At 43.2% G+C, this 25210-nt stretch overlaps 1 protein-coding gene across 1 annotated transcript in view; it reads left to right on the forward strand.

Moving 5' to 3' along the window:
- The window catches only part of ltk (leukocyte receptor tyrosine kinase), a 63561-nt gene that overhangs the window by 12127 nt on the left and 26224 nt on the right, over positions 1–25210 (forward strand). The window contains exons 2-12 of the mRNA XM_008286331.1: positions 13357–13449; positions 14701–14838; positions 15064–15295; positions 18793–18932; positions 19733–19870; positions 21392–21541; positions 21813–21913; positions 22048–22208; positions 22938–23032; positions 23969–24040; positions 24391–24565. Coding sequence (XP_008284553.1) covers positions 13357–13449; positions 14701–14838; positions 15064–15295; positions 18793–18932; positions 19733–19870; positions 21392–21541; positions 21813–21913; positions 22048–22208; positions 22938–23032; positions 23969–24040; positions 24391–24565 — 1495 coding nt within the window. The remainder of the gene's footprint in view (positions 1–13356; positions 13450–14700; positions 14839–15063; positions 15296–18792; positions 18933–19732; positions 19871–21391; positions 21542–21812; positions 21914–22047; positions 22209–22937; positions 23033–23968; positions 24041–24390; positions 24566–25210) is intronic.

Raw genomic sequence — 25210 nt, forward strand, 5'->3', positions numbered from 1 at the left:
AAAAATACCCACATGTCCTACCACATGCTTTCCTGGACATCCTGGACCACAATCCTCTGCCCAGTGACATCACACGTGTCCTGATGTCCCGTATAAACAAGCATGAACCACCCATTTTGCATTCCAGAGTGCTTCGGTTCAAGTTAAAGGCGTTTTATAAAGACAAAGTGTTCTGATTGTACGAATGCTGCATCAGACAGCATGTACTTTGTGTGTCCTCAAAGCAAAAAGAAAATGTGTGATTAGGAGCGCAGCGTCCGCATCGAACTGACTGTGCAGCCGCCGACATGAACGCAAAGTCATTTTTCTCTGAGTGATGGTTTCACATGTAAACACAGCCAAGCACGCAGCACAGATGTTGTCTTTGATTCATACAGGGATTTAGTCGGATAATGTTGTAACATGTAGTCTCAGCGGGCCGGTGGTTTCACTCACTATATCATCCTTAAGTATTAGCGCCTGACAACCCAAACATGTAAATGAAAACAGCTTTACTGCGAGTTCGGTTCTATCAGGAGAGGCGGATGCGTACGCCTCGGTTCCACTGAAGCACCAGAGATGATAAGAAAACACAGGAACACATTCAGTCCTTCATTGGTTTGAAATCGTTATTAAAGTTTCCACCGTTAATGATGAATGCCCCTCGGCGGCATATTTTCCACAGAGCTTTAACCTGATGGCATGAACGATACCATCAGTCACATCAGCCATGCAACAGCAAACATTAAGGACTTTTCTATGGTTGTGGAGACAATGCAGGTCAATTCAGTTCAATTTTATTTATATAGCACCAGTTCACAACACAGGTCATCTCAAGACACTTCACACAGTACGGAAAAGGCTTTTGTGTGGAGAACCCCAACAAAACCATTTCCTTTGGATTCCCTTTGAGCAAACACTTGGTGTCAGTGGGAAGGGAAAAAAAAAAACTTTACTTGAAAGGACAAAAATAAACTTCCGGTAGATCCAGGCTCGGGGAGGGAGGCCATTGGGGGTCGAGAGTGAACAGCAATTAAAGTAATTCACTGGATCTTTAGCTCCTAAGATGCTGGACGTGCATAAAGCCTCTTGTGTTCACTCCTGCAGCCAACATTTGTTTGCTTTTCTTGTGGCTGAGACATTTTAGGGTTCGCAGAAGCAGCTGTTGGAAAAAAAAAAACTGTGAGGCAGTTACATGAATCAGAATTACTCACCTCAAGGGTTTGTAAATTTGTAGTTTGATGACTGTTGGCTAGTTTTTAACGTAGACGCGGTGTGCAGCTCGTAAAGCTGAAGATTTTAACACCTTAGAGAACAAATCCTTTAATCTTTCTGTTTCTGTTTGGGTAACATTTATCAGTAGTTTCCAAATGCAACACAAATCGAGGTTCAAAAATGGTTTAAATGTTTCTCATCTGGGCTGCAAGGTGGCTCAGTGGTTAGCGCCGTTGCCTCGCAGCTAGAAGGTCGCTGGTTTGTGTCCCGGTGAGGACACCCGGGATCTTTCTGCGTGGAGTCTCCATGTTCTCCCCGTGCAGCGTGGGTTCTCTCCGGGTTCTCCGGCTTCCTCCCACAGTCCAGAAACATGCTGAGGTTAATTGGTGATTGTAAATTGTCCGTAGGTGTGAATGTGAGTGTGCTTGGTTGTCTGTCTCTAAGTGTAGCCCTGTGATAGACTGGTTACCTGTCCAGGTGAACCTGCCTTCACCGTGAGTCAGCTGGGATAGACTCCAGCCCCCCATGACCCTAGTGAGGATGAAGGTGTAGAGATGATGGATGTTTCTTATCCGCCACTGCAGACAGCACCTAAAGCTGTAAACAGACCTTCTTTTCTTTTAGTTCTTTTAGCTCTGATTTGTTCTCCACCAGCTTCATTAGAAAACAACTTCATCAGCAGCCATATGTGCCGCTCTGCTCACCAGTTAGTCGTCGGGTTCATCTGCTGCTTGAGCTTCGATGAAAACTGACACTTGTTGCGACTGAGTGAACCAGAACCGTAAAGCTGTCGGCTGTCAAGCTGAAATTATGAGCTGAAATCTGCTAAACCACTCTTGAGGGTAACAGAAGAGTCAAATAGAAATGTGTAGATTTATTACTGCAAGTGATTCACATTTTATTGACAGAAACTGGAGTTAATGTAGCTTTAAGGTTTGGTAATATATAATATTATAATATTAACCACTAGTACTAATAACTAATAGACTATTAAATAAGCAGTCAGTTTGAGACCAAAACCACAAGTTAGACTTTTAGTTTTGATTATGAAGAGTTCTTATTTTATGGATCGAGCGTTTGACTTCTACAAAAAGCCTCATTTCCACATGTATAAAACGTGCTCGTTTCTTCTGCATTAGCATCGTGGTCAGACAGGTTTGATATTATATTTAGAAACAGCCCGAAAAAGGATGTAGCACTTAGCATTACCACAGTAAAAGCTTTTCATCATCACCATCAGCACAAGCTTTTAGTCGGTGCGTTTCTCATTAAAGCAACATGTCGTGTTCCCGTGTCAGCTAAACTTCCCCCAAGTCACCTTGAATTAAAACGCTCATTAACTTCTGTGTGGATTCGTCTTCATATGTGGTTGTGGGAGAGCAGCGGAAAACAGAAGTGATGTATGTCGCAAGAAGATCTCTGCTTTTGTTGGAAGAGGGAGAAGAAAACCCGCGTATCAGCTAAACGAAGCCGAGCTGCAGCCAATTAAATCATAAATTGAATTATGGGCCTTAATTCCTAAATACCAAAAGCCTGATTCACTGCACATGAACGGTTCTTTAGATGTGTGTGTGGACGCAGACGGACCTTCAAGCGTCTCAGGAAAACAGTGCATATTTTATCATGGAGATGCGCGGTCGTCTGGCTGTCGAGTTCTCATGAAACGTAAAAAGGATGTTTCCTCTAAAGAACCAACAACATCCATTTACCGAGACACGGAGCTAAAATGGATAAAAAAAACTCCTGTCTGTAGTTTCTCCATGAGCTCAAAAAAAGTCTCCTCATTGGCTCAGCTTGAAATCACTTAATGGTGTGAATCGATGAACTTAATCACATGACGAGTTGCTAACGATGCGCCCGGTGGTCATGACGCCATTATTGCTTCATTGCAATAAGGTGGAATTAGATCAAAGTCGCATGCAACCAGTTTTTCATGCTGCTTTTCATGCTTTCCTTGTTGCTCAGAAAAAGCCCCCGACTTTAAAATCCACTTCGAACGTCCAAGAACAAGGACGTGTTTTGATCGCAGGGTTTTGAAACATCCAACTGAAAGATGTATTTTATTTGCAAGCCAGGAATAGTGTAACTCAATTAATTGTTGGTCCTTCTGGGAACTGCTCCATTTGTCACCAGTTTGCTTTCATAACCTTTTTTTGGGTTTTTTGTTTTTTTTGGAGTCATTTGTTTGGATTTAAAGCACAGGACGCTTTGTTCCGTGTAAAGTTTTGCTTCGCCGCACAGTCTGAATGTGGGTTTGTAAATCTGGGAGCTCTGTGAAAGACGTCATGCAGGAAATGATTCAGAAATCTCCGTTGGTTCCAGATGAAGAGTCATGTGATGTTGTGTCGTCTGTAATTTACAGCGTATGAACTGTCCAATGTTTTCATGCTCTCAGCCAGCAGGACGGACGGCTCTCGTAGCTTTCACTGTAAATATAACTCACAGTCTAGAGCCGGATTCCTCAGTTAATTTGAAACTAATGTGACGTCTTCCAGGATGCAAATCAATATGAACTGTGTGCTTTATCTAACTCGGCTCAGGTGCCTTGTCTTGGCGGTCTCGCCGGGCCTCGTTCTGGTTGCTAAGCTGCCACCGAACAGCGGACGGGTTTAGAGAATGGAAAACATCTCACCTTTGAAATTTATAAGGTGAATTTGTTGGCAAACCGTCTCTTATTTACACAACCGGCGCGGAGCAACAGTTAGCTCTGATTTGCAGTTGTGGTTCTGGCCATCTGGCAACTCCAAGTCCAGTGTTCACGCTCTTTTGTTGTTGTTGAGCTCCACTAACTCTTGTGGGAAAACTCTGGTTCTTAAAACGCTCCACATGCTGAGAGTGAACAATTTACACCAGGGCAGATAAACTGCACTAAAACTCCCCATTAAAGTCTTAAAAACTGTGTGAATCTTGACATCTTCCGCCCCGGTTAACACATGCAACCCGTTAAACCGTTAGCGTTTAGAAACCCGCAGTACGGTAGGTGGTCCGGAGCCTCAATAGTGGCCCGTGATTAAACTCACATGAATCTAATCCTGAGCAAAGACGAGGAGTTTGCTTCGTTTTCCACCGTAATGAAGGCTGTCAGCAGTTGTTCCCAAGTTGCTTAAGTGTTTATCCTTTATTTGCCTCCGAGCACAAGGCCCACAGTTTGCTGGCCTTGAGAGCGTTCAGGGTTTGCTGCTACATGTCTAATAGCTCGGCTTTCTAATGGCCTCGCTGATGACTGATACGAATGTTTGCAAATGTTTTCCAGACATGTGTGTTCATCTGGAGGTTAAAAGATTAATTATTTGGAGGGAGCAGCGTTTGGACCTCACATCAGAGACAGAACCACAAGTGTGTGAACGCGGTGACGACGTGGTTCAGGTTCAGGTTTAGCATGTGAAATAATAATAATAATAATACGCTGTGAACCGAAATGATATCAGTGGCTAATGTTTTTCCAGCTAAAGATATCGTTTCTGAATAATAATTCATTAAACAGTGTAAACAAGCTGCTCCCTTCTGGATCGGCTCCGGTAGGATTCAGATGTTTTGAGCGTTCGACTTTGTCTCAGCACATCAGACAATTTTCTTTTTTGGGAGGTATTCTTTAACCACAACTGAATTTTTTTAAGTTTAAGGCAGTTTGTCCACCTTTTCCTGCCTTTCATCTTATTTTTATGTTTCAAAATCACAGAGAACCCAGAAATTAGAGTGTAAAACTGAGGAGATTTTACGTTTTATCTTAAATTCTTTTACAAAATCTGATTTAGTAGCAACCTGTAAGAGCTCACAGCACTGATTCCTTCTGTATTAAGACAGAAATAATATCTCCATGCTTTAATCAGTCCCGGTTGTTTAGCATGTGAGTGATGAGGCAGCCTATAAAGGTAAGGTTGCAAGACCAAAGGTAAAAGACCTAAAGACCCGTGCTATGAAAACATGAGCATCTTAGATATCGAGCAACCGCGTTGTATTGATTTAACTTCTCTAAACCAAGAGCAGTGTCATTAGGATTAAACATGTCTTTCAGAGCAGCGTCGCGGCCAAAACAGGCAGCAGCACAACAAACCCAGTTGTAGAAAGGATTAAAGAATTACTTAGAACAATATGAAATCAAAGAACCATAAAAAAAACATTTATCAAACACTCATCACAAGTCATCAATATTGGGGATCCCAACAGGGAGATGTGCGTCAGCCGAAACAGATGAGGCCGCCTGTGACTCATTCAGAACGACTATAAATTCATTTATTCTCCTCCAGAGCGGAGCTTCGCTCTCAAACACCCCGTTTCCACAGTTCACTCTTACTTATGGAGGGTCTTTAAAATGTGACGCTGTACTGTTTTAGCCGTTCTATTTGTCTGTATCTGTATCATAGTGGATCAAATCAGGTTTATTATTGACATTGGAGTCGTGAGGGTGATTCGTCGCTAATTCACTTTAATGAAGATGCCAGCATGCGTTTCCATCGCCATCGAAGTTCAATGTTACAGACGCCACTCGCTTTAAGTAATTAATCAGAAAACCCTCTGTGGTGCTGAAAGCAGACGGCAGCAACTGCTTTTCTTCTGTTTATCTATTCTGCTTTTTCCTAATTTTGTTTAAATGAATAATGTTAAATAGACGCAAACCCGAGTGCTTTACGAATGTTGCATCTCTTGTTTCTGAACATGAGAAGGTTTCAGAAAGCCGTGGTGTCGTTCACGCACTGGGTAAGATGGAGACATAAATAAGATTACGCCAGTGATTAATTCCCCAGACCAGTAATGAGGCTGAACCCCATCATGTGACTCCAGCATGCAATAAGTAAATACGAGCAAGAGTTTTTAAATTTGAGGGAGACCTCCACAGTCATTGTAAAAACAATAAAAATAAAAAATGTGAAAAGGCTGTGAGATGTGGGTTTAGATGGATGGAGTACAGTAGTGTAATCTGTAATTTAGCAAAACAGGATGAAATGGTAAATTAACAGAAAACTGAAAAAATAAAAATCAGGTAAAAATTGTTCTAAAGACGTTCTCATTTTTTTACAGCATAGATAGCTACCAGCTGGAAATTGAAAACTTGGACAATTTGAGACTGAACAATGAACAGGAGTGGTCCCAGGACGGACCCCTGGGGCACACCAATGGATAAGCTAATGAAGCTACCAGTGGACACTGAGTTTGGTTTGTGCCTGATTAATTATCTACATCGTTTTCCGCCCACCTGAGTCTCTCCTGTCATCCACCTCACCTGCTCTCAGTTCTCCAATCAGCTCATCTGCTTCACCTTCCCTCATTCCTCCCGCCTCCAGCTCGTACGTCCCCGATTCCACTCCTCCACTCTTAGATGCGAGGGCAGGGAAGGGCGAGACGCGACGAAGGAGAGGCAACAGGCGTCTTACTAAACGAGACATCCTTGCCTCTGAGCTGTTTGGATTAAATTAAACATGTGGCACAGCTGCTGCGTCTTTGGTTTTTTGTCGCTGCCTGCTGATGTAGTTTTTGATGTGTTCGATGAGCAGAGCGGCGTCGACAGCTTCCAGCGTATATTTACACACGATTCAACTCACGACGTGGCAGAATGTGACAAAAATGTAGAAACGCCTTTGATTTTTTTTATTTATTCAACACGTATTTCCTGTAAAAGTCTAACAAAGTTGTGACACATAAAAGCAAACTATGCAAATAGATCAGGATTGAGTGTTATATATTACGAACATACGCTTGTCAGTCCTGCTCCTATTGTAGTTGGTATATTCCAGCTTTGTGTCATACGTCTTCCACACATCACAACCTTGGAAAAGAATTACACATCCTCACTTAGCTCTCTCTCCTCTTGCCTCGAACTGCGTTTCAGGATTTGAGACATTCTTCGAGATGATGTGCTGAGATCGATTTCACAGGCAGGAGGACACAGGAGACGAGGAGGCTCCTAATAGAGAAATGTTCTCGCTGTTCTCACTTCATGCCTTCGTGCTTCGTTTTGTTACACCCTGCTTCTGCCTCGACCTGTTCCCCGAGATTTCATTTTTCCAGCCTGCCTCCTGTGTCCTGTAGTTGGGCCCTTATATCAGAATTACTGCTGTAAAGCATTAGGAGGGCAGCAGGAAAAGTCCGTTCTTACTGGTTATTTTTGCTGTTAAAAAGTTTTTCTTAATCTGTTTTGGTTCTCTGGTCACTGTTCTGTCAGTAAAAGTTAAGTTACATCCTTCAGCCAAACAGCAGCTACAGTTTTAATTCCTGACATTAAAAGGGTAGTAGTAGTCCTGTTTTTTATTTACCTGTGGACAAAATCAAGCATGTCAACAACAAGACTGAGGCCTCATTTACACGTAGCATAAATGGTGATATTTCAATGCGTTTGGTTTACGCGTAAACGAAGCTACGAGTCATCGAAAACGATCGTATCTGAAAAGTGGAAATTTGGAAAAGGAGGAGGCGGAGTTTGACGCCACAGTGTGCGACAAAAGCATCATCAGTGTCGTATGTGTGCGACCCATGTTTACAGTTACAGTGTCGATCCATCCATGTACGTGGACCTACATGTTCCCCCGTCAGTATTTTCAGGTATTTGAGTTGTTTCATACGCTAACACCACATTCAGGAGTAGCTCCACTTCTCTGAAATGACCCTCGCGAAACTATCGTTGAAGTAACAGGAAGTAATTCATGCAATTTATTTTTCCAGGATTCTGATTGGCTAGCATGGCTTTATGCTTCTCGGTAGACTGCCCCCTTTAGGTCTGGCATGCTCATAGCAGCTCCTAACGACGGGTTTATGCGGGTTTGTGTAAACGAACTGGTGTGAACGACGTTATTTTTGAAAACATTGATCCATTTTTGTAATGTGTAAACATGGCTTCACCCATATTCCTCTAGATTCCACCACCTTTCTGGTCATTTTCTGACAAAACACACTCGATCACCGTAATCACCATAAGATGGAATTTCTCTGTAAGGGATCAATAAAGTATTATTATTATTATTATTATTATTATTATTATTATTATTATTAATCTAAACATCAGCGTGAGTCAGGAAGTGATGTTCTGTATTGTCAAAGCTACTCTAAGCGCTTTACCCCTGAAAGAACAGCACCATCCAACACGTATCTGCTGCTATGTGCTGTGCTTATGTTTAATTTGTCCTGCATGTCTTCTGGTTTATGTGCAAACTCGATGGCGTCAGTGACCCTCGGTGGTGCCGTTTATCTCTCAGTGAAAACAATCTGCGAGTGATTCATTGCGCACGAAAGTGTAACGTCAACCTCCAACAATGAGTTGGACCTCCAGCCCGGGCTGTAGTTTTGCTCAGTTTTATGCTATTTCAGTGTCACTGCTGCCATCAGCATCCGCCTCCCAAGAAAGCTCAAACCTCACACTTTGTGACCAGTTAAGAAGCTTCCCCAGCCAGTTTCTAGACATCTCATTGACTTCACGTCGCTTCTTAGGATTTGGTTTAGTGACAGACACAACGTTTAGAGCCTGAGACGGAGCTTTGATCACTCCGCTTAGCTCCACAGTTATTGTTTTGTTTTATTTCAGTGTATTTTGCTCATTTCCCAGACGTGCTCGTAAATCAAGCCGACGGTTCTGAGTCACACTTGAATGTGTTCAGAACTGCAAGTAATTACAAAAGCTCAATCACACTGGAGGGCTGCGTAACAAGAACAAGAGTAAAGTGTTTGTAGCTGAAGCCAGTGAGCATGTTTATTATCTGAACACGTGAAGCATCACCTTTGAATTCTCTGCATAGTGAGCTTCTGTATGTTTGTGGACACGCTGGTCTGAGTACATGTTGTGTATATTGTGTATTCTGCGTCTGCTTTATCACAACTTTGCCTTCTTGATGAGCTCCACTTTACGCCAACATCTGTCTTCATTTTTCATTCTTTTTAGCGAAGCTGTCACTGGACACTTTGGATCCTAGTTCATGTGTTTTCTCAGAGGGAATGAGGGATCAGACCTGGGAAGGGATGATAGATTTGAGGCGGATCAGGACTTTCTTTTGCAGCTGGTCAGAGATGAAGGTTTTCTCGTTACAGATGATGATTAAAGAACATGGAGATGAACTGTTACGCTTCCAAACGTATTTTCATGCCTGAGGCCAGAGGCTTCAGGTTGTCCATCAGTCCTATTCTCGTGATTGCATTATCTCCAGATTGCCTTCAGGGGATTTTCCTTAAATTTAGTGCTTTGACTCGAATGAACTGATTCGATTTTGATCGTCAAATGTTGCTCAAACTTTTTTGGTCATAACTCCAGAATTCATTCTTTATTTATGACAAAATGTCGTGCGAAATGCTAAAAGGATCAAACAATGACGTGATTAGATTTGATATTCCAAAGGTCAATCACTACATTTGGACGTGGTTGTCAATTACAATTTGACTCGTTGGTGGAGACATCCAGACATGAGGTTGTGATTCTGGTTTATTTTGGTAGATTTTTTATTTTTTCCCTACTTGGTGCATGAATAAACTTCACTGAGGGTCAAATGTACATTAGTCATGGTAACGTGGCTTTATGGATGTTAATGTCAGCCCACTGGTTTACACTGAGATATGTCCATAAGAATACATCAGATCAGGTTTTTATAAACACTGTGGCTTTCAGTCCCAGAGCTTTGGGGACTTTTCTTCGTCACAAAGCACAACAAGTGTTGGATGGTGTGTTAGCATTGCTACTGTGAGCAGGTTAGCATGCTGATACTTGAATGAAGTTAAAGGTTAAAGATTAGCTAAATGATTTCTTTGATGTCGTGCGTACCGTAAGGAGAAGCTGAAGAAATATGTGAGAAGTCGGCCTTGTGCTGACATGAGTTGTACAGAAGTGTCTGGATGAGTGTCACTAGTGTCAGATCTCACATGGAGTCCAGATAGTGGTGGTGGAATAGATGTGAGGAAAGATGCCAGAGACCTGACTGGGTGTGATATGATTCAGGACTACTGAAGTGAAAACACGTTGTAAAATTACGTTGTGAATTGTCTGTACTTCTGTAGCAGCTTCTTAACCTTAGACAGGGATGAAGAAAGTCGCTCTCTTTTCTTGTGATGGTCACCAGACCCTTTGATTCCACCACATTGTGTTCATTGTTCTCTTACCTCCTGTCATTGATCAGCAACTGTATGCTAGCTAACCACTATTCATATCAATATGTACATCCAGGCCGTCCCTACCCTCTGACATACCCTATAGAAGGTGTAAATGTTCTGTGTCGGCTAACCTTCACAGACTCGTGCTCCATGCTGGTGAGACCACCGTATACCAGAATACTAAAAAACACCCACTACAGCAAACTTCACATGAGGACTATGGGTACATTTTCTTCAACACTAGGTTCATACCACTGCAAGGTGCTCGCCTGCCATCGGGAGAAACTCGGAGGTCTTGCCCAAGGACACATGGACGCATGGAGGGTGTGGGGATCAAACCACCGACCTTCCAATTAGGGGACGACTCCCTCCACCGCATGAGCCGCAGTTGCCCCGGATGACATCTAGAAGAGTTTTATTGGCTTAGAGACCGAGGTTGTAGCTCAATTGGATTGGTTTAACGGCGGGAGGAACAGCTGATGTGATGGGATGAAAGTGTAACTGGATAGTGATAATCTTCTAACTGAACTAAGCTTGATTTAGCTCAGAGCACAACTGTATGATATTTATGGGATGCCACTTTGATCACATTGGGAGTGAATGTGTACAATACACACGGCATAGCAGGTGAACGTGTGCGTGACCTTTTCATTCTGAAGCTACGATTTAAGCGGCCAATATTCACACAATTTCCCAAAAAGCTTTGTGAAAAGTTCCCTGATGTCTTTGGTGTTTTACATTTCCAGGCGGTGTGAACTAAATCCTCTGAGTTGAGACGTTGGGCGATAGCTGCTGGGAGAGTCGAGGGCATTAGGGGGCGACCAGGTCTATCAGTGACAACATGGTTAGATTGCTGACTTTTCTTTTCCTGAACGACATCAAGATGGTTTTCTTAAGCTGCTCCAGATCTGCCACTTCCACTGCAAAGCTCCTGCCTTGAACCCACTGACACCCTGCCCGGCTTGACGGCCTGCCGGTCGGGACCAGAGACAACCTTCGCTTTCGGCAGAACTGAAAGCTTTCAGCAGCCTGCGGTGTGCTGACACTGCAGCCGGCATCCTGGACGGTCATCAAAGAAACTAACTGCTCTGCTGGCTGATGAGGAGATCAATAATTTACTCCCTCCTTTTCCTCTTTTCCATGAAAGAGAATGTCTTAGAGTTGTTTTTTTTTTCTCCCCAAACTGAGCGAGGAAATGAAAAGAAGTTTAAATTCTCTGGGATTCCCCAGAACCTCTTATGTTATGTTAATAATAGCCTGTTGATGTCTTTACTTTTGGCCCAATCCCCCCTCTCTTTTGAAGACTTTAATTTTTCCGGTTTCCGTCTTCAGGAATCTATCCATAGCCGCTTTTATTCCATAATTACCACTGAATGGCTTGGCTGCCATTCAGCGACGTGACCTCTCGCCTCCTAATCGTCAGCATCACTAACTGCTTTTAATAAACAGTCCTTTTAATAATTCAATTTGTCCTGCTCGACTCGCTTGACCTCGCCCCAGAGGCACCCGGGAACAGTCGTGTCACTGTTTGCGGGGTTTGAGCTGCGATGACCCACTGAGATGTGGGATCGTCTCCCTCGCTGTTTGCCAGTCATGCTAGTTAGCGTGTTGAATGTCACGTCACGTGTAAAGAGCCCCCCCTCCGACTCCTCCAGCGTGTTATTCAGCAGCCGTGTCAACAAGCTTTGTCCAGAATAACACCAAGTCTGTCAGTTGTTTGTGCTGAAGTGAGGGATTATATCTATATATATGTATACGTCTCTATCCAGCTGCTTCTCTAGAGAGAGAGACAGAGACAATCTTTAAATTGTGATGTGCTGAAGAAGATGAGTCCTGCACAGTATTTGTTTTGTGCAATAAGCTACCAGGTCAAACCAAATGATCCACGCTGTAGACGTAGTGAAAAGCCTGATGATGTCAACCAGAGCTAATGGACCGGTCACACAAATGTGCCGCCACAAGAATTTCAATCAAGCTGAGTGTGTTGCGTAACAGAAGTGAGCGGTGCGTTTGAAGGGTTCTGATCATTGGTAAATCAAATTCCACGTATTGAAGCCGCCACACTGTAAATAAATAAATGTTTGAGTTGATATCGGAAGTTGTGCTGCTGCTGCTGCTGCGCTCCGTCCTGAAGGTGAAGCGGTGCCAGAAGCCCACTTTGTTCTATTAAAGGTTTACATCTGGAGCCAGAACCAGAACCAGGGAGCTGGAGAGTGTGTGGCTGTAATATATGCGCTCATCTGGTTTAAAGTGATCAAGGTTTCAGTCGTTGAGATGAAGAAGTCACTGGAAAATGCTCGAGTCAGTTGTAGGATTTTATACGTAAAGTTATGATTTCAGTGTAAATGAGACTATAAATCATGTTTGCTTATTTTAATTTGCTCATTTACGTTGATTTTTATGATATTATTGCTCGTTTGTATGTATTTCCATCCTGTGTTTGTCGACATTTCTCTGCTTTTTGCCCTCAAACTAACCAGCAGACCAACAGTCATGTCTCTGCACCAAGAACTTTATATTTTATATTTATATTTGCATCCTCTTTTTTTTTTCTTTTTTCCATATTTGGACCAAACCACCAGAACAAATTCCTCGTATTGTGTAAAGTAAACACACATGGACAGAATAGTTGGTACCCCTCAGTTAATGAAAGAAAAACCCACAGAATGGTCACAGAAATAAAATGAATCTGACAAGTTGTGGGACAAAATATTAAGTTAAGGTACCATCATTTTTGTCCAGGCCTGTTTCATGAGTTTATTTTTTTTTAAATAATTCTGTTGAGCCGCGGTTCAAAAGCAACGCCTGATTTTCATTCGTTCATTTTCATAGAATTTTTATTTATTATTACTTTTGTCAGATTCAAGTTATTTCTGTGACCGTTGTGGGTTTTTCTGTCATTAACTCAGAGGTACCAACAATTTTGGATTCCTTTGTTCTCTTTTTTCACCTGAACAAAAGAGAAAAACTTATATTTTTAAGCTCAACACTGGAACTACAATAACAGCTTAAAGTGCGACTGAAGCCGGTGGAATGATTAAATGACCTGCTCACATCTCGTCTAACGTCTTCTCTGTGTCTGTGGGTGTCTCTCCTCAGTGGGCTGTACCTGCCACGCTCTGTTCGACCGGTTCCTGGAGGAGAGCCACTCTGATCAGCTGTTTCCTCGGCACCTGGAAGACGACAGTCAAAGTAAGAGTCGTGATGCTCGCCGGTGCTTACGTACAAACAGAAAGCACGTGTTCCCTCGAGCACATGTGTGATTATTACGATCACTCGCAGTAATTACACGCTTCAGAATGAGTATTTATTTGAAGGGCACCCGAGAGACTGAAATCTGTTTAAAGGGCAACAACGACTATATTGCCAATTATCCACCGAGAGAGTCTTGACCTTTGCGGAGCAGAAAACTACCCGGCATGAATTTCAAGTGCAAGTTTGACTCGAGTTGTAGCAGCACAGCTCTTCATAGACGATGAACACAATCGTACACTCACACCACGAAGCTGTTTTTTAAAAATATCATTTGAAACTCCAAAAAATGTTTAATGAAGTTTCTGTGTTTTAACCCTGGAGGGAGTCCGGTGGCTGTTTGCCAGTTTCCTCTCCAGCCATCACATGATGTCCTGAATGCCTCGTCCGTCCCCGTCCTGCTCATCAGCGCCTCAGACAGACACACAATCACTCAAGTTTTTACAAAGGATCCGTCTGTTTGGCTGCTAAACAGATTTTGGGCTTAAATTAAGTTTACTGGAAACTTACGGCGTGAGCCAGACGTGGTTGGTCTGAGCTGCAGGTCACCGTCCAGGTGTAGAAGCAGACGTTCTAAAAGTTGTATTAGATTATTTTTTAAATATTTTGCAGTTCTTTTCCATGAACTGATGCATTTAACCAGTCTGTAGATCCTCAGTCCAACAGCTCACGTGTGATAATAATCAGTAAACAGCAACCAAACAGAAGAGTCCAGATGGTCCGTGATGACGCTCCGCGGGTTCCGTCCGCATGTTTAGATTTTCTCAGGGCGATGTTTTCTCAAGAACATCTTGAAATGTATTTCTCATAACTCACCCGCCAGCCCACACCGCCATCAAACACAAAGACGTCCTCTTTATTTATCCCCCTTTCTGGAATTCTGGCTCATTTTTGAGGAGCAACGCACACTGTTTGTGCGCTTTAAAGTTTTGTTGACAAGTTGGGTTTCAAAAAGTCTTCGTTCCATGTGTTAAATTTAGTACGATTTTGTGCTTTTAAGCCTCTCAGAACAGGCATATTTCATCAAAGTAGCGCGCCGCCCTGCCAATATGTACTGCAGTTGAGAATTTAAGCATTGCTTTGGTCTTTTATTAAATTTATTGTCATGCGTACAGAAGACAGGCAATACCACGACATCAACGGCTGTCATTGCTGTTTGTTTTTTAATCTATAATATTTTATGTGTTGCAGTTACTTCGTGTGATTTCGAGTCGCTGTGTCTCTGGACCTTGTCAAACAACAGCACCCACAGCGACTGGTCGGTGGCGTCACCGCGGCGACCGGCCGGGATGCTGCCGGTGACGGACCACTCTGTGGGGAGCTCTGATGGTAAGAAGCTAAACGAGTGCTCCAGGATGCCGCTCACTCCTTCTTCTTCTATGAAGCATAATTAAAGTTATACTCAGAAGTGCAGTTTGAAAGAGTTTACTTCTGTGTTTGATATTCTAATGCACAGTCGGAGGTTTGTTGAATGATCTACGGCGGTGACAGCGTTATGAGGTCGCTATAAAACAGTCAAGCATGAATTTTCTACTTTGCTTTATCGCCTCGTAGGCCACTTCCTCCTCCTGAGCTTTTCACCTGCTGCTGCCGTCGCCGCTGGGAGATGTGAATACAACTTAACCAGTCCGGTTTTGCCAGCGAGCAGCAGGCAGTGCGTCCTGCGTGTTGCGCTGTACGAGGCCGGTCCGACGGCGGGGAACCTCACCGTCCTCATCAAGCCGGTTCTCTCGGGTTCAGCCGTTCACTCCGACGTCGTCCACAGCAGGAGAGGAGATCGCCGCAGGTCAGCCAACACGAAATATCTCAAGAACTCAGAAGAAGCTTCCTGCTCATTGTGGTGGTCGTCTGTCGATGGCCCGTAAAAAGTGTTCACCTCCCCCTGAAGTTTAGTTTTAACGCTGAATCACATCAAAGTAAAAACAGATTTCCAATAATTACAAACACTTACGCAATCACGTTTTATATTTGGAATGAGCTGACCTTGCTTTGTTGAAATCTGTTTTCATTTTGACGTGAAAAAAAGTCGTATTTTTATTCGTCTCCAAATCACCAAATAAAACTCACCATGATTCAGTAACGAAAAACAATAGAAGGGGAAACCTCCTAACGGGAGTGAATGCGTTTTATAGGCGCTTACATCTGTGTGTGCAGCTCAGCAACGTCCGTTCACCAAAACCCTGCGTCTTCACTGATTGGAGAGCTCATCAAGTCCAGGTCTTGCTTGTAAAGTGAATAAAAGGTAAAATGAGAAGTGACGCGGCCTTCAGACTCCACAAGGGCACAGGAGCTAATACGTTTTAGCTCTGTGGTAGTAAAGTTTAAAAAAGGAGCATTTTCTTTAGCTGCCATGTGGGACAAACTGTAGCGCTGTGAGGAACCGAGGTCCCCCGAGTGGTTCTTTGAGAAATGCAGACAGGTACTTCCTATTGATCTAATGCTGAAGCACAGAGCAGCTAAAAGCATTCTCGTCTCTGGATGCAGACTGGAAATGAATTTATATGTAATTGGTTAGGACAGAAGAGGGATGGATGGGCATGTGCAATAAGTTTGTCCGCTTGCTTTGTTAGTGCCTGCGCAGTAATGGACTGTGCAATCCCATTATGAGGCACAAACAGACAGTGGTTACGTTCATTAGGCATGCTGTTCATCCCATACAAACCAGTGGATGTACAGCGCTGAACACATTTACTAGAGAAGCACTTGATGATGCTGGATGGTCTCTGAGACAAACAGGGGAAGATGTAAAGTGTTCTCAGGTATACTTTGAAGTCGTTTGTAGAGACTGGTGCTGAAAAACACTCCAAGGAAAAGGCAGGAAACAAAAGTTCACTGGAGCAGATGTCAAGATTTTAAGTAGGAAGATGAAAGCTTCCAGATCAGAGTCTGAGGAAGTCTCCAGAATGACCGTAAGCAGACGACTGATGCAACAAGCTGCTAAGAAGCCATTACTGAAGCCCGCAAACGTCCAGAAACGTCTCAGATTCACCAGCGAGCACAAACACTGGACTGTTGGTGACTGGAAGAGGGTACTCTGGAAGGATGGGTCCAAGTTGGACCTCTTTGGTCGGCATTGCTGGAGGAAGCTGGAGAACATTTTGATGCCAAACACAATGGAGACTCCATTATGGTACGGGGTGGCATTTGTGGAAACGGCGTGAGCAAATTAGTAAAAATCGACGGTATCATGAACACGACCACAACAACCTGGTGCATCATTGAATCCCTTCTGGACTGAACCTGATTGGTCGTGGATTCATACACCAACAAGACAATGAGCCCAAGCAGACGTCAAAGCTGTCCATCCATCCATTCATCATCTATACACCTTAGGAGCTGGAGTCTATCCCAGCTGACTCAGGGTGAAGGCAGGTTCACCTGGACAGGTAACCAGTCTATCACAGGGCTACACTTAGAGACAGACAACCAAGCACACTCACATTCACACCTACGGACAATTTACAATCACCAATTAACCTCAGCATGTTTCTGGACTGTGGGAGGAAGCCGGAGAACCCGGAGAGAACCCACGCTGCACAGGGAGAACATGGAGACTCCACGCAGGAAGATCCCGGGTGTCCTCACCGGAACGCAAAACACTAAAAAAAAAAAACACGCCAGAAAAACTGCAGCCTGTTATTAGGCCAAAGGAGGCCACACAGAATATTAAGGTTTTATATTATTATGTGTGAAAGGGGACTAATTAGTTGTTTCAGTTTATTTGCCAAATAAATAATAACATTAACAGCAAGTTTTTGAAAGATTTCTAGAGTATTTCTGTTTTCTTGTTTTTGTGACGGGTGTCTCATGAACTTGTTAAGCGCCGTAACCTCTTGATCCGCTCTTGGTTTAAAGCACAGCGACACATCTTTGCTGCGATGTTTCACCTGCACAGAGGAGCATTATTCCTGTGAAACGAGGCTTAATGACCATAGAAATTACCCTGTGGGTGCATTATCTTGACTTCCCTGTACGGTGTGTTCGATGCTGTGGCAGCTTACGGGTATTTTTAGAACCGGAGTCAGAGAGGTGAAGGGAAGCGTAGTGAAGGCGCTGTCACAGGTACAAGGCGGCATTCTGAGGTCGTACAATAAAAAAAAAAAAGAAAGAATAGTTCAGCTGCGGGTGAACTCTAATCCATGGTGCCGTCTATAATCACAGCATCGTGGTGCTGCAGCTTTGTGAAAATTGTGGCTTGTCAGGTGGATGCTGCATGTTAAAGGCCCCCCGTGGAGCAGCAGAGTGGCAGCGAAGGGTTTTGTCTTTCCTGGAAATTACAGTTGACGCGCGCACAGGGATGATTATGTTGCATGTGTCAGCGTGTAGCGTTATATTTCTGTCGACAGCGTGCGGACAACGGCAGCAGCTACACGCCAGAAAAGGTGACGGTGTGCTAAAAAAAGAACAAATGAGTCAGAGGAAGCAGATCGATGCATCAGAAATAAAGAAGTGACACAAAACTACACGGCATTCCTCCTCCACACCAGGTTTATTCCTGCAAAATTCCTAGAAAAATATATATTTAAAACTCCAGATTTCAGTTCAGTCACATATGAAAGTTAAAGGAAAATAACTTTATTTTCATGTTTGTGACCAATTAGTTCTGTTCTGTTTTTATGTTTTGTTTTATCACGACTACATAGTTCAGAAAATATCACCAGTTGACTTCTGCGTTATTAACTTATTTGTTCATTTGTGCTCAAAAATGTGACGTTTTTTATGACGGCTTTATTTTTTGTTCATATTTCAGCAAATCAGAGACTATTTAATCTAATTGTCTGATGTGCTGTTTCTGAAGGAACGGCATGATGAGAGTCAGAACAGTCAAAAAAATGTGCTAAAAGTGGGTCAACAGAACTGAAAAATCTCAGAAAATATTTGATATATCAACCTAAAATTATCCCAATTTTACACAATAAACAATTCAGGCAAATCGGAGCTGATTGAGCAGAAACATCTGAGAGGGAAAAACTCTGCTGGGTGGAAAAGTGAGGATTGTGTAAAGCAGTGTGTTCAGAGTAAAGGCTGAGCTGCACTGTTTGAGTTTTACCTGCTGCTCAGATAGATGCAAAGGTTTAATTCTGAAGGCAGCAGAGGACAAAACAATAATGATTTACAGCATCATATACAGCAAGAGGGCGAAGCCAGTAAAGAAAGAAAAATGACCTGTTTACACATTTTAAACGTTTTTTTCTCCTCCCCAATCCCAAAGCAGCTTTAACAGGATGTAAAAGACGTTCTGACGTCCTACAGATGTCTTTTCTCTGTGGTGGCTTCATGCAGGGCGGAGTGGGAGGTTCTGGAGAGCGCCATCGGCCTGGTGGACGAACCCTTCCAGGTGACGCTGCTCTACTCGTCCTGTGCAGCAGGAGACGGAGCCGCTGTGGCGCTGGACTCTCTGGAGTTCACAGACTGTGAATCGGGTGAGTTCAGCTGTGATCAGACGTTTCCACTCAAACCAGATGCTGTAATGGCTGCTTCCTCTGATAAGCATCTTAGAGGGAACCAGCTGGACACTTGATTTGACTTACAGATGCACATCTGGAAACATATTGTGTAACGTTTCCAGAGCGGCGAGGAACGCTGGACGGCTTCTCTCTGCAGATTATCCAATTGCTTGTTGACATATTGTTTTTGCAGCTTTATTCAACTAAACTTTTGCTCAAAGTGGCTAATACACTCATTCATGTGTTGATGAATGTCAGCATGCAAAAGATTTGTCAAGAAAATGATATTTATTGAAAGTTGTTGGAGGTGAATTTGCTGTCTGACCTGATGAGCAGTAGCTTCACATTTCTTCTGCTGCCTGCAATACAGACCAGTGATTCTTGTGTTAGACTAAGCTGTTCTCTAAATGTCGCTTCATGTCTGTAAATTTTAAATTAAAAATGATCCCAGTTTGCTCTAAAAGCCCTTTTGCTTGCAGCTTGTGAGGAGACTAATTCTAACTCTGTGCTCTTGTTTAAGTCACTTCTTAAAACACATTTTTATCTGAAAGCTTTTCCTGATTTTATCTAAACTTTAAGTTTTATAGCTTCCTGCTTTATTTGTGTGCTTCCTCCTTCTATCAATGGTTCTGTGTGCTTATTGCATTTTAATTTATTTTTATTGGAAAGCACATTCATTTTAATTGCTCTATAAATAAAGTTTATTATTCTTATTATAAGGCAGCGCTCCAGTACTGTGTAACCATTCACCTGTTGTGTGCTTTGCTGGGATGCAGATCATCAGGACGACGAGCAGAACGCAGCCTGTGAGGAATCCTTCCACTGTGAAAACTCAGGAGGCTGCATCGACCAGAGCCAAGTGTGCAACTTCCACACGGACTGTCCGTTAGGAGAGGACGAGGGCTTCACCTGTGGTGAGGTTTTACTTTTTTAAAAAGAAAAAGAAAACTGGTTGTGCTGACATCCCACATATAGGGGCTATAGCTCCCTGACGCAGCAGTCGTGGGTTCGAATCCCACTCATGACCCTTTGCTGCAGGTCCTTCCCCCACTTTCCTGTCTCTCTTTCAACAGTCCTATCTAATAAAGGCCAAAAAATATCTTTAAAAAAGGAAAAATAAAACCACTGGATGCAGAATAGGTTTTGTTAGGATGAATGATTTTGAGTCAGGTTTGATGTGCGGCGCTGCATCGTGTCTGAAAGAGTCGATAAAGTATGTATGAGTGGATGAAGAGCAGCTTAGGGTGCAGCAGTCCTGAAGCAGAAAGCAGCCTCATTGACGGCCTGTAATCCATTTGCATTAGCTGTATAAAATTTAAATCCATGATAAACTGTTAATCCTTTGACCAGAGGGGCCAGATTATTTCATGCCAAGAGCCGTAAGTTTGGGGAGGAACTATTACATCGATATTTGAAGCCTGTCCGATGATCATTTGCATCAAAATGTTTTCACCAGCTTGTGTTTTTTTCTTTCTTTCATTAGCTGGGAATTATTTTATTGTCTTGTTACGAATACGATGTGTTTTTTTCCCCACAATTATCATTTTGAATATCTCATCTAAACTCAAGACATTCAGCCGCTGATGGGAGCCTGTCGGGTTTCAGATACGTGCATCGTGGGTTTAATGTTTTGATAAATTAGCCGCACAGAACGTGTGTTTTCAGACAGTCGGTCTCTTTCATTTCCTTCCACTTCACAGTGTAAAATATAACAAGCTCGCTCTCTCTCTTTGAAAACATCAGTCACTCTGCCGAGAATCAAAAGGCCGCGCTTCGCTCGCTAATGAAATCAATGCAGTCAGGGCTGCTTAGACTCCGTGAGTTGTGGTTCCCGGAGGGTGAGGAGCGAGGTCACAGCGGAGGAGTCGTTTTTTTTCAATGGAGTAAGATCTATCTGTGTGAGTGCTCGCAAAATGCCCCCTTTGTGATGTAAGGCTAAAACGGCCCGCTGTGACATTTCATAAAATGGCTTTTTGTCGTTTCACTCAGTTTGAGATGTAAAGATTGACGTCGGTTTATTCTCTGAGCTCGGTGGAGAGATGACTGACATGTTTAGTTTACCTTGTTTTAGAGAGCAGCGTGTCCTACTTACAGAGGTTTGTTCTTTGTAGTTGCAGAACATATTGAAATTAAAAATACAACGTGCACTTTCAATCGCAACCAAGTTGTTTTTGTGCCGGATATGAAGACCGTCTCATGTGAATGTAAAAATGCAAAACAAGGATATTTTCCAGAGTCTTTGAGGAGTCAGGACGCTCTGACCTGCAGATGCACTCCAGATAGAACGATAACACGTAGCATGGACACACATTTTCACATTAACAAATACCCTCCTCATATCAGTCTAGCATGTAGCTCTTGCTTTGGAAGAATCAGAGGTAGAGGATGAACTTTATATCGCTGTGAAGCATGCTAACAGTCTGCTTCCTTCCCAGATGCTCTTCCCTTTGGCTCGTACTGCTCATTTGAAGGGGATTCCTGCGGTTGGTCGACGTCCAGCCAGCGCTCGGGCTGGAGGAGGGTGGCTGGAGATGAGCTTCTGGAGAAAGAAGACATGCAGGGCGTCACTCTGCAGAGCACACCAGGTTGGCAGGGTTTGCTCTATGTGTGAATTATAGGCTGGTGTTATTACTGTTCCTTTAGTGGATCTCTTTCCGTTATGAGGATTTATTGTGGAACGGGGAGATGTCACAACAGCCTAGTTTGTTTAAAGATTCATAGATCACCTTTTCTTTAATGGGAGGGGATGAATACATTTGACTGTGTTTGTTAAATTTTTGGCTTAAAGAATACAAAAAAAACAAACTAATGACCTAGAAGGAACATGGCGTGGTTAATGCTGTGCCGTGCCACCAGGGCACTTCCTGTTTCTGCAGGTAACAGAGAGTAACTCTGTCCAAGAGGCGTCCATTCATAGCTTCTTCTTCCCTCGTCCGGTCTCCACGGCCGCCTGCCAGGTGAGTCACTAACCCAGACCGAGTCATTGAGTTTTTTTATTTGAGTGTCTTTGTTGTTTTTCTCTCTGTGCAGCAGCGCTTTAGCTCAAATCGTATTAAATGTCTCTCCACGTTCTGCCTCTGCGTTGGTGTAGATGCGCTTCTCTCTGTACATGTATGGAGAGTTTAATGGTTCGCTGCTCGTGGCCATAGAGGAGAACGGGACCAGCACCGCTTCGCTGGTCTGGGAGAGAAATGGGCAGTGGACAGATGACTGGGTGGACGTCGCCCTGCAGCTGACTGGTCTTCATCACGGGTGTGTCATAAGAAAACAAAAGAGTAGAAGAGTGAATGATTTTTATAAACATGAAACGCTACAGGGCTGACAGGTGGGAAGAAACCTCCACTGTGTTCGATCCTGACTGGTCCTGTCTCCATGTCAGGGATAATAAGGAGTTAAAGTTTCTCTTGCTCCTGCTTTGGAGATGCTCATACGTTCAATGCTGCAGTTACGTAATAAACTCAGAGGAAAGACTCCAAACTGAACTTCAGCTCTTGTTAACATTTGGCGAAAACTCAGATTACATTTGTTAGTCTCTTTAATCAGAATCATCGTTAGTTTTTTTGTTGGTTTGTTTGCTTTTTGCAGTAAAGTTTTAATTTTAAGGACATTTCAGTTTGTTAAAGATGTGAAATTGTAACATAAATTTAATCAGAAAAGACGTTACTGTGCTAAAATCTAGAAAAAGCCTTCTTTCCTAAATCACTTCAAGTCCATTAATTCAATGGCCTGTATTTCAGACTTATAGCGTTTTGAAAGTGTGACTTACTAAGTTAAATATTTTCCTTTCTGTAGTTTTCTGTGTCAGTGATGGTGAAGGTTGAGGAAGAGTTCATCCTTTAGACTGGATATAATCATATTTACTTCTGTCAGTAAAGAATATTTGATTATTCTTTACACTGAGCAGTTTTGTGCACTTAGTCTTGTTGTATTGACATAAAGCCGTGAACTGTGAGCCTCTGATATAGGACTGCTTCCCTCCAGGTTCCATGTGAAGGTGACGGCTGTGTGGGGAGAAGGCTCCAGCGCTGACGTGGCCCTTGATGACATTGCAATCGGAGCGGCGTGCTTCACCACAGGTAAACTGTGACGGCGATGATAGACGCCATTATTTCTGGTCTAATGTATATTTGAGGCAACAATTAAGTGAAGCTAAAAAAAACCTGTTCTCGTCCGTCTTGTTTTGCCTCACGCCGCTCGTCTTTACTTTTCGAAATGATCTTCAGACGATCAAAGTTCTGCTGAACGAGGCGGAGAACGAAGGAGCACAGCGAGTCTAGACTGCTGCTTTTTCCTTCAGAGCTGCAGCGATCTGTCTCCGGTCGTTTGTTTGAGGCCCTGTTTCAGTGATTGGTTGTGACACGAGGGTAACCGACGTCTAACGATTTGCTGCAAATGCAGCACCGCAATACGACAACACTGCTGCCAACATTCCTGTGTGCTCTCTTGCTGCCTTGTAGGTTTTGAATCTTACAAGCCTCTTCAGAGCCAGAGTTAACGCACATATGTGAAAGTGTTTGTTTGTGCATAGGATGGTATAAAACCTTCGAGGAGGTGCGCAGCTGTTGCTCAGCTCCAGTTGGGCCACACTGGAGCGGTTCCTTATTGATACTGGAGGTTAATTCAGGATCTCGGTGTAATTGCAGCCAGCCATAACCAGGAATAATGTTTTTTACTCATCACATTTACAATGTCCGCTGCCGCGATCTTTAAATGCTGCAAAGGCTTGTAATGTTGAGATCGGGAAGGCTCTTGTTGGGTAAACAAACTGGTTGGAGGGAAAGGGCTTGGCAAAGGACAGTGCACCGATTTAACCACCAATAAACAGACAAAAATCAGAATGTCTTTGTTCTACATGATGGACAAACGGGACAGAGTGAGGAGCATCGTGTCAGATAGCATCTCTTGTTTATTTAGTTGTTATCATATTATAAGCCATGATCCTGTGGAATCCAGACGGGTGATTTCTTTTCTCTCTTTCTGTCTTCCTTTATCTCCCCCGCCGCTGTTCTCAGACCTCAACTCTCTGCTGCCCATGGCGGACTTGGAGGATTTCTTAAGCCCTCTTCCGGAGCCTTCGGCCTCAGGTATTGTGCAGCAGTCACCTTGTGAGTTCCTGAAGCATCAGTCCTATGCCATCTGGGTCACGTATAATCCCTTCTGTATGCAGAATTTGCATAGCAGGTGACGGATTGTATACTTCCAATTTCTCTATGCTTGAAGGTTTATCTGCTTTATCGGCTGACCAGAAGCTCTTAATCCACTTTGCATTCACTCACATACCAGGTGCTTAATGCAATTTCCAGTGACGCTCATGGAGGTTGTGCCTTATGTGTGTTTTCTTCATCTTGTGTATTTCTTTGAATTTTTCTTCTCACAGCTCAACAACTCACGCTGCTCTGGCCACCGTCTCTTTCCTTTGTCTCTCTTTCTGCAGAGGTTTCTCTCATGACTTGGTGGTTCAACTCCTGCGGTGCCAGCGGACCTCATGGCCCGACCCAAGCCCAGTGTGACAGCACCTACAGGAACAAAAATGTCAGTGTGACGGTGGGGAAGGAAGGCCCTTTGAAAGGAGTCCAGATGTGGAGGGTGCCTGCGACCAACAGATACCTGTGAGTGGCCGAGGAGATGGTTGTGATGCTGCTGGACGTCCAGAATGTTGCCAGAAAATCACATGAAAAGACCAAAACTAACAACTAGTACTGAACTTTTTCCTCGCTGCTATGGACCTACATTGTCCAAAACCTATAAAAAGCACAGAACTGAGCCACCATTGCACAGGGAAATGGTTTTCATTACTATAAACTTGTGCAACATGGTTTATTGTGATTTAATCCTACAAACACTGCTGTAAATACGAGCTGCAGATGAAGGTTTTGCCCAAAAAACACCACTTACTTCTGTGTGTGTTTGTTTGCTAAATGTTCCAGTGCATTAGTGGTTTGGTTAATTATCTGCACAGACTTTAAAAAAATGCATCTATACATAAGAATTTATGTGCTTGGGGTGTTGGAAAGACCGTGATGTTGACTGATTTGCTGGAGGATTTGCTGACAATAACAGAAATATAAAATATTGCCAGTCTTATCGTGTAAGCCAGGTAGCCAGTGGTGTCGAGTCAAGTCACTGTTAAGTCACTGTTATTTATACAGCACTTTTAAAACAACAGGCATTGAGCCAAAGGGCTTTCCAGCAGAGAAATTAGATTTGCATTGCAAATGTACCCACCAGCTTAAAACTCTACTCTGTGATTTATG

This window comes from Stegastes partitus, unplaced genomic scaffold, assembly GCF_000690725.1.
Source record: "Stegastes partitus isolate 25-593 unplaced genomic scaffold, Stegastes_partitus-1.0.2 Scaffold450, whole genome shotgun sequence".
In the NCBI taxonomy this organism is placed as follows: domain Eukaryota; kingdom Metazoa; phylum Chordata; class Actinopteri; family Pomacentridae; genus Stegastes; species Stegastes partitus.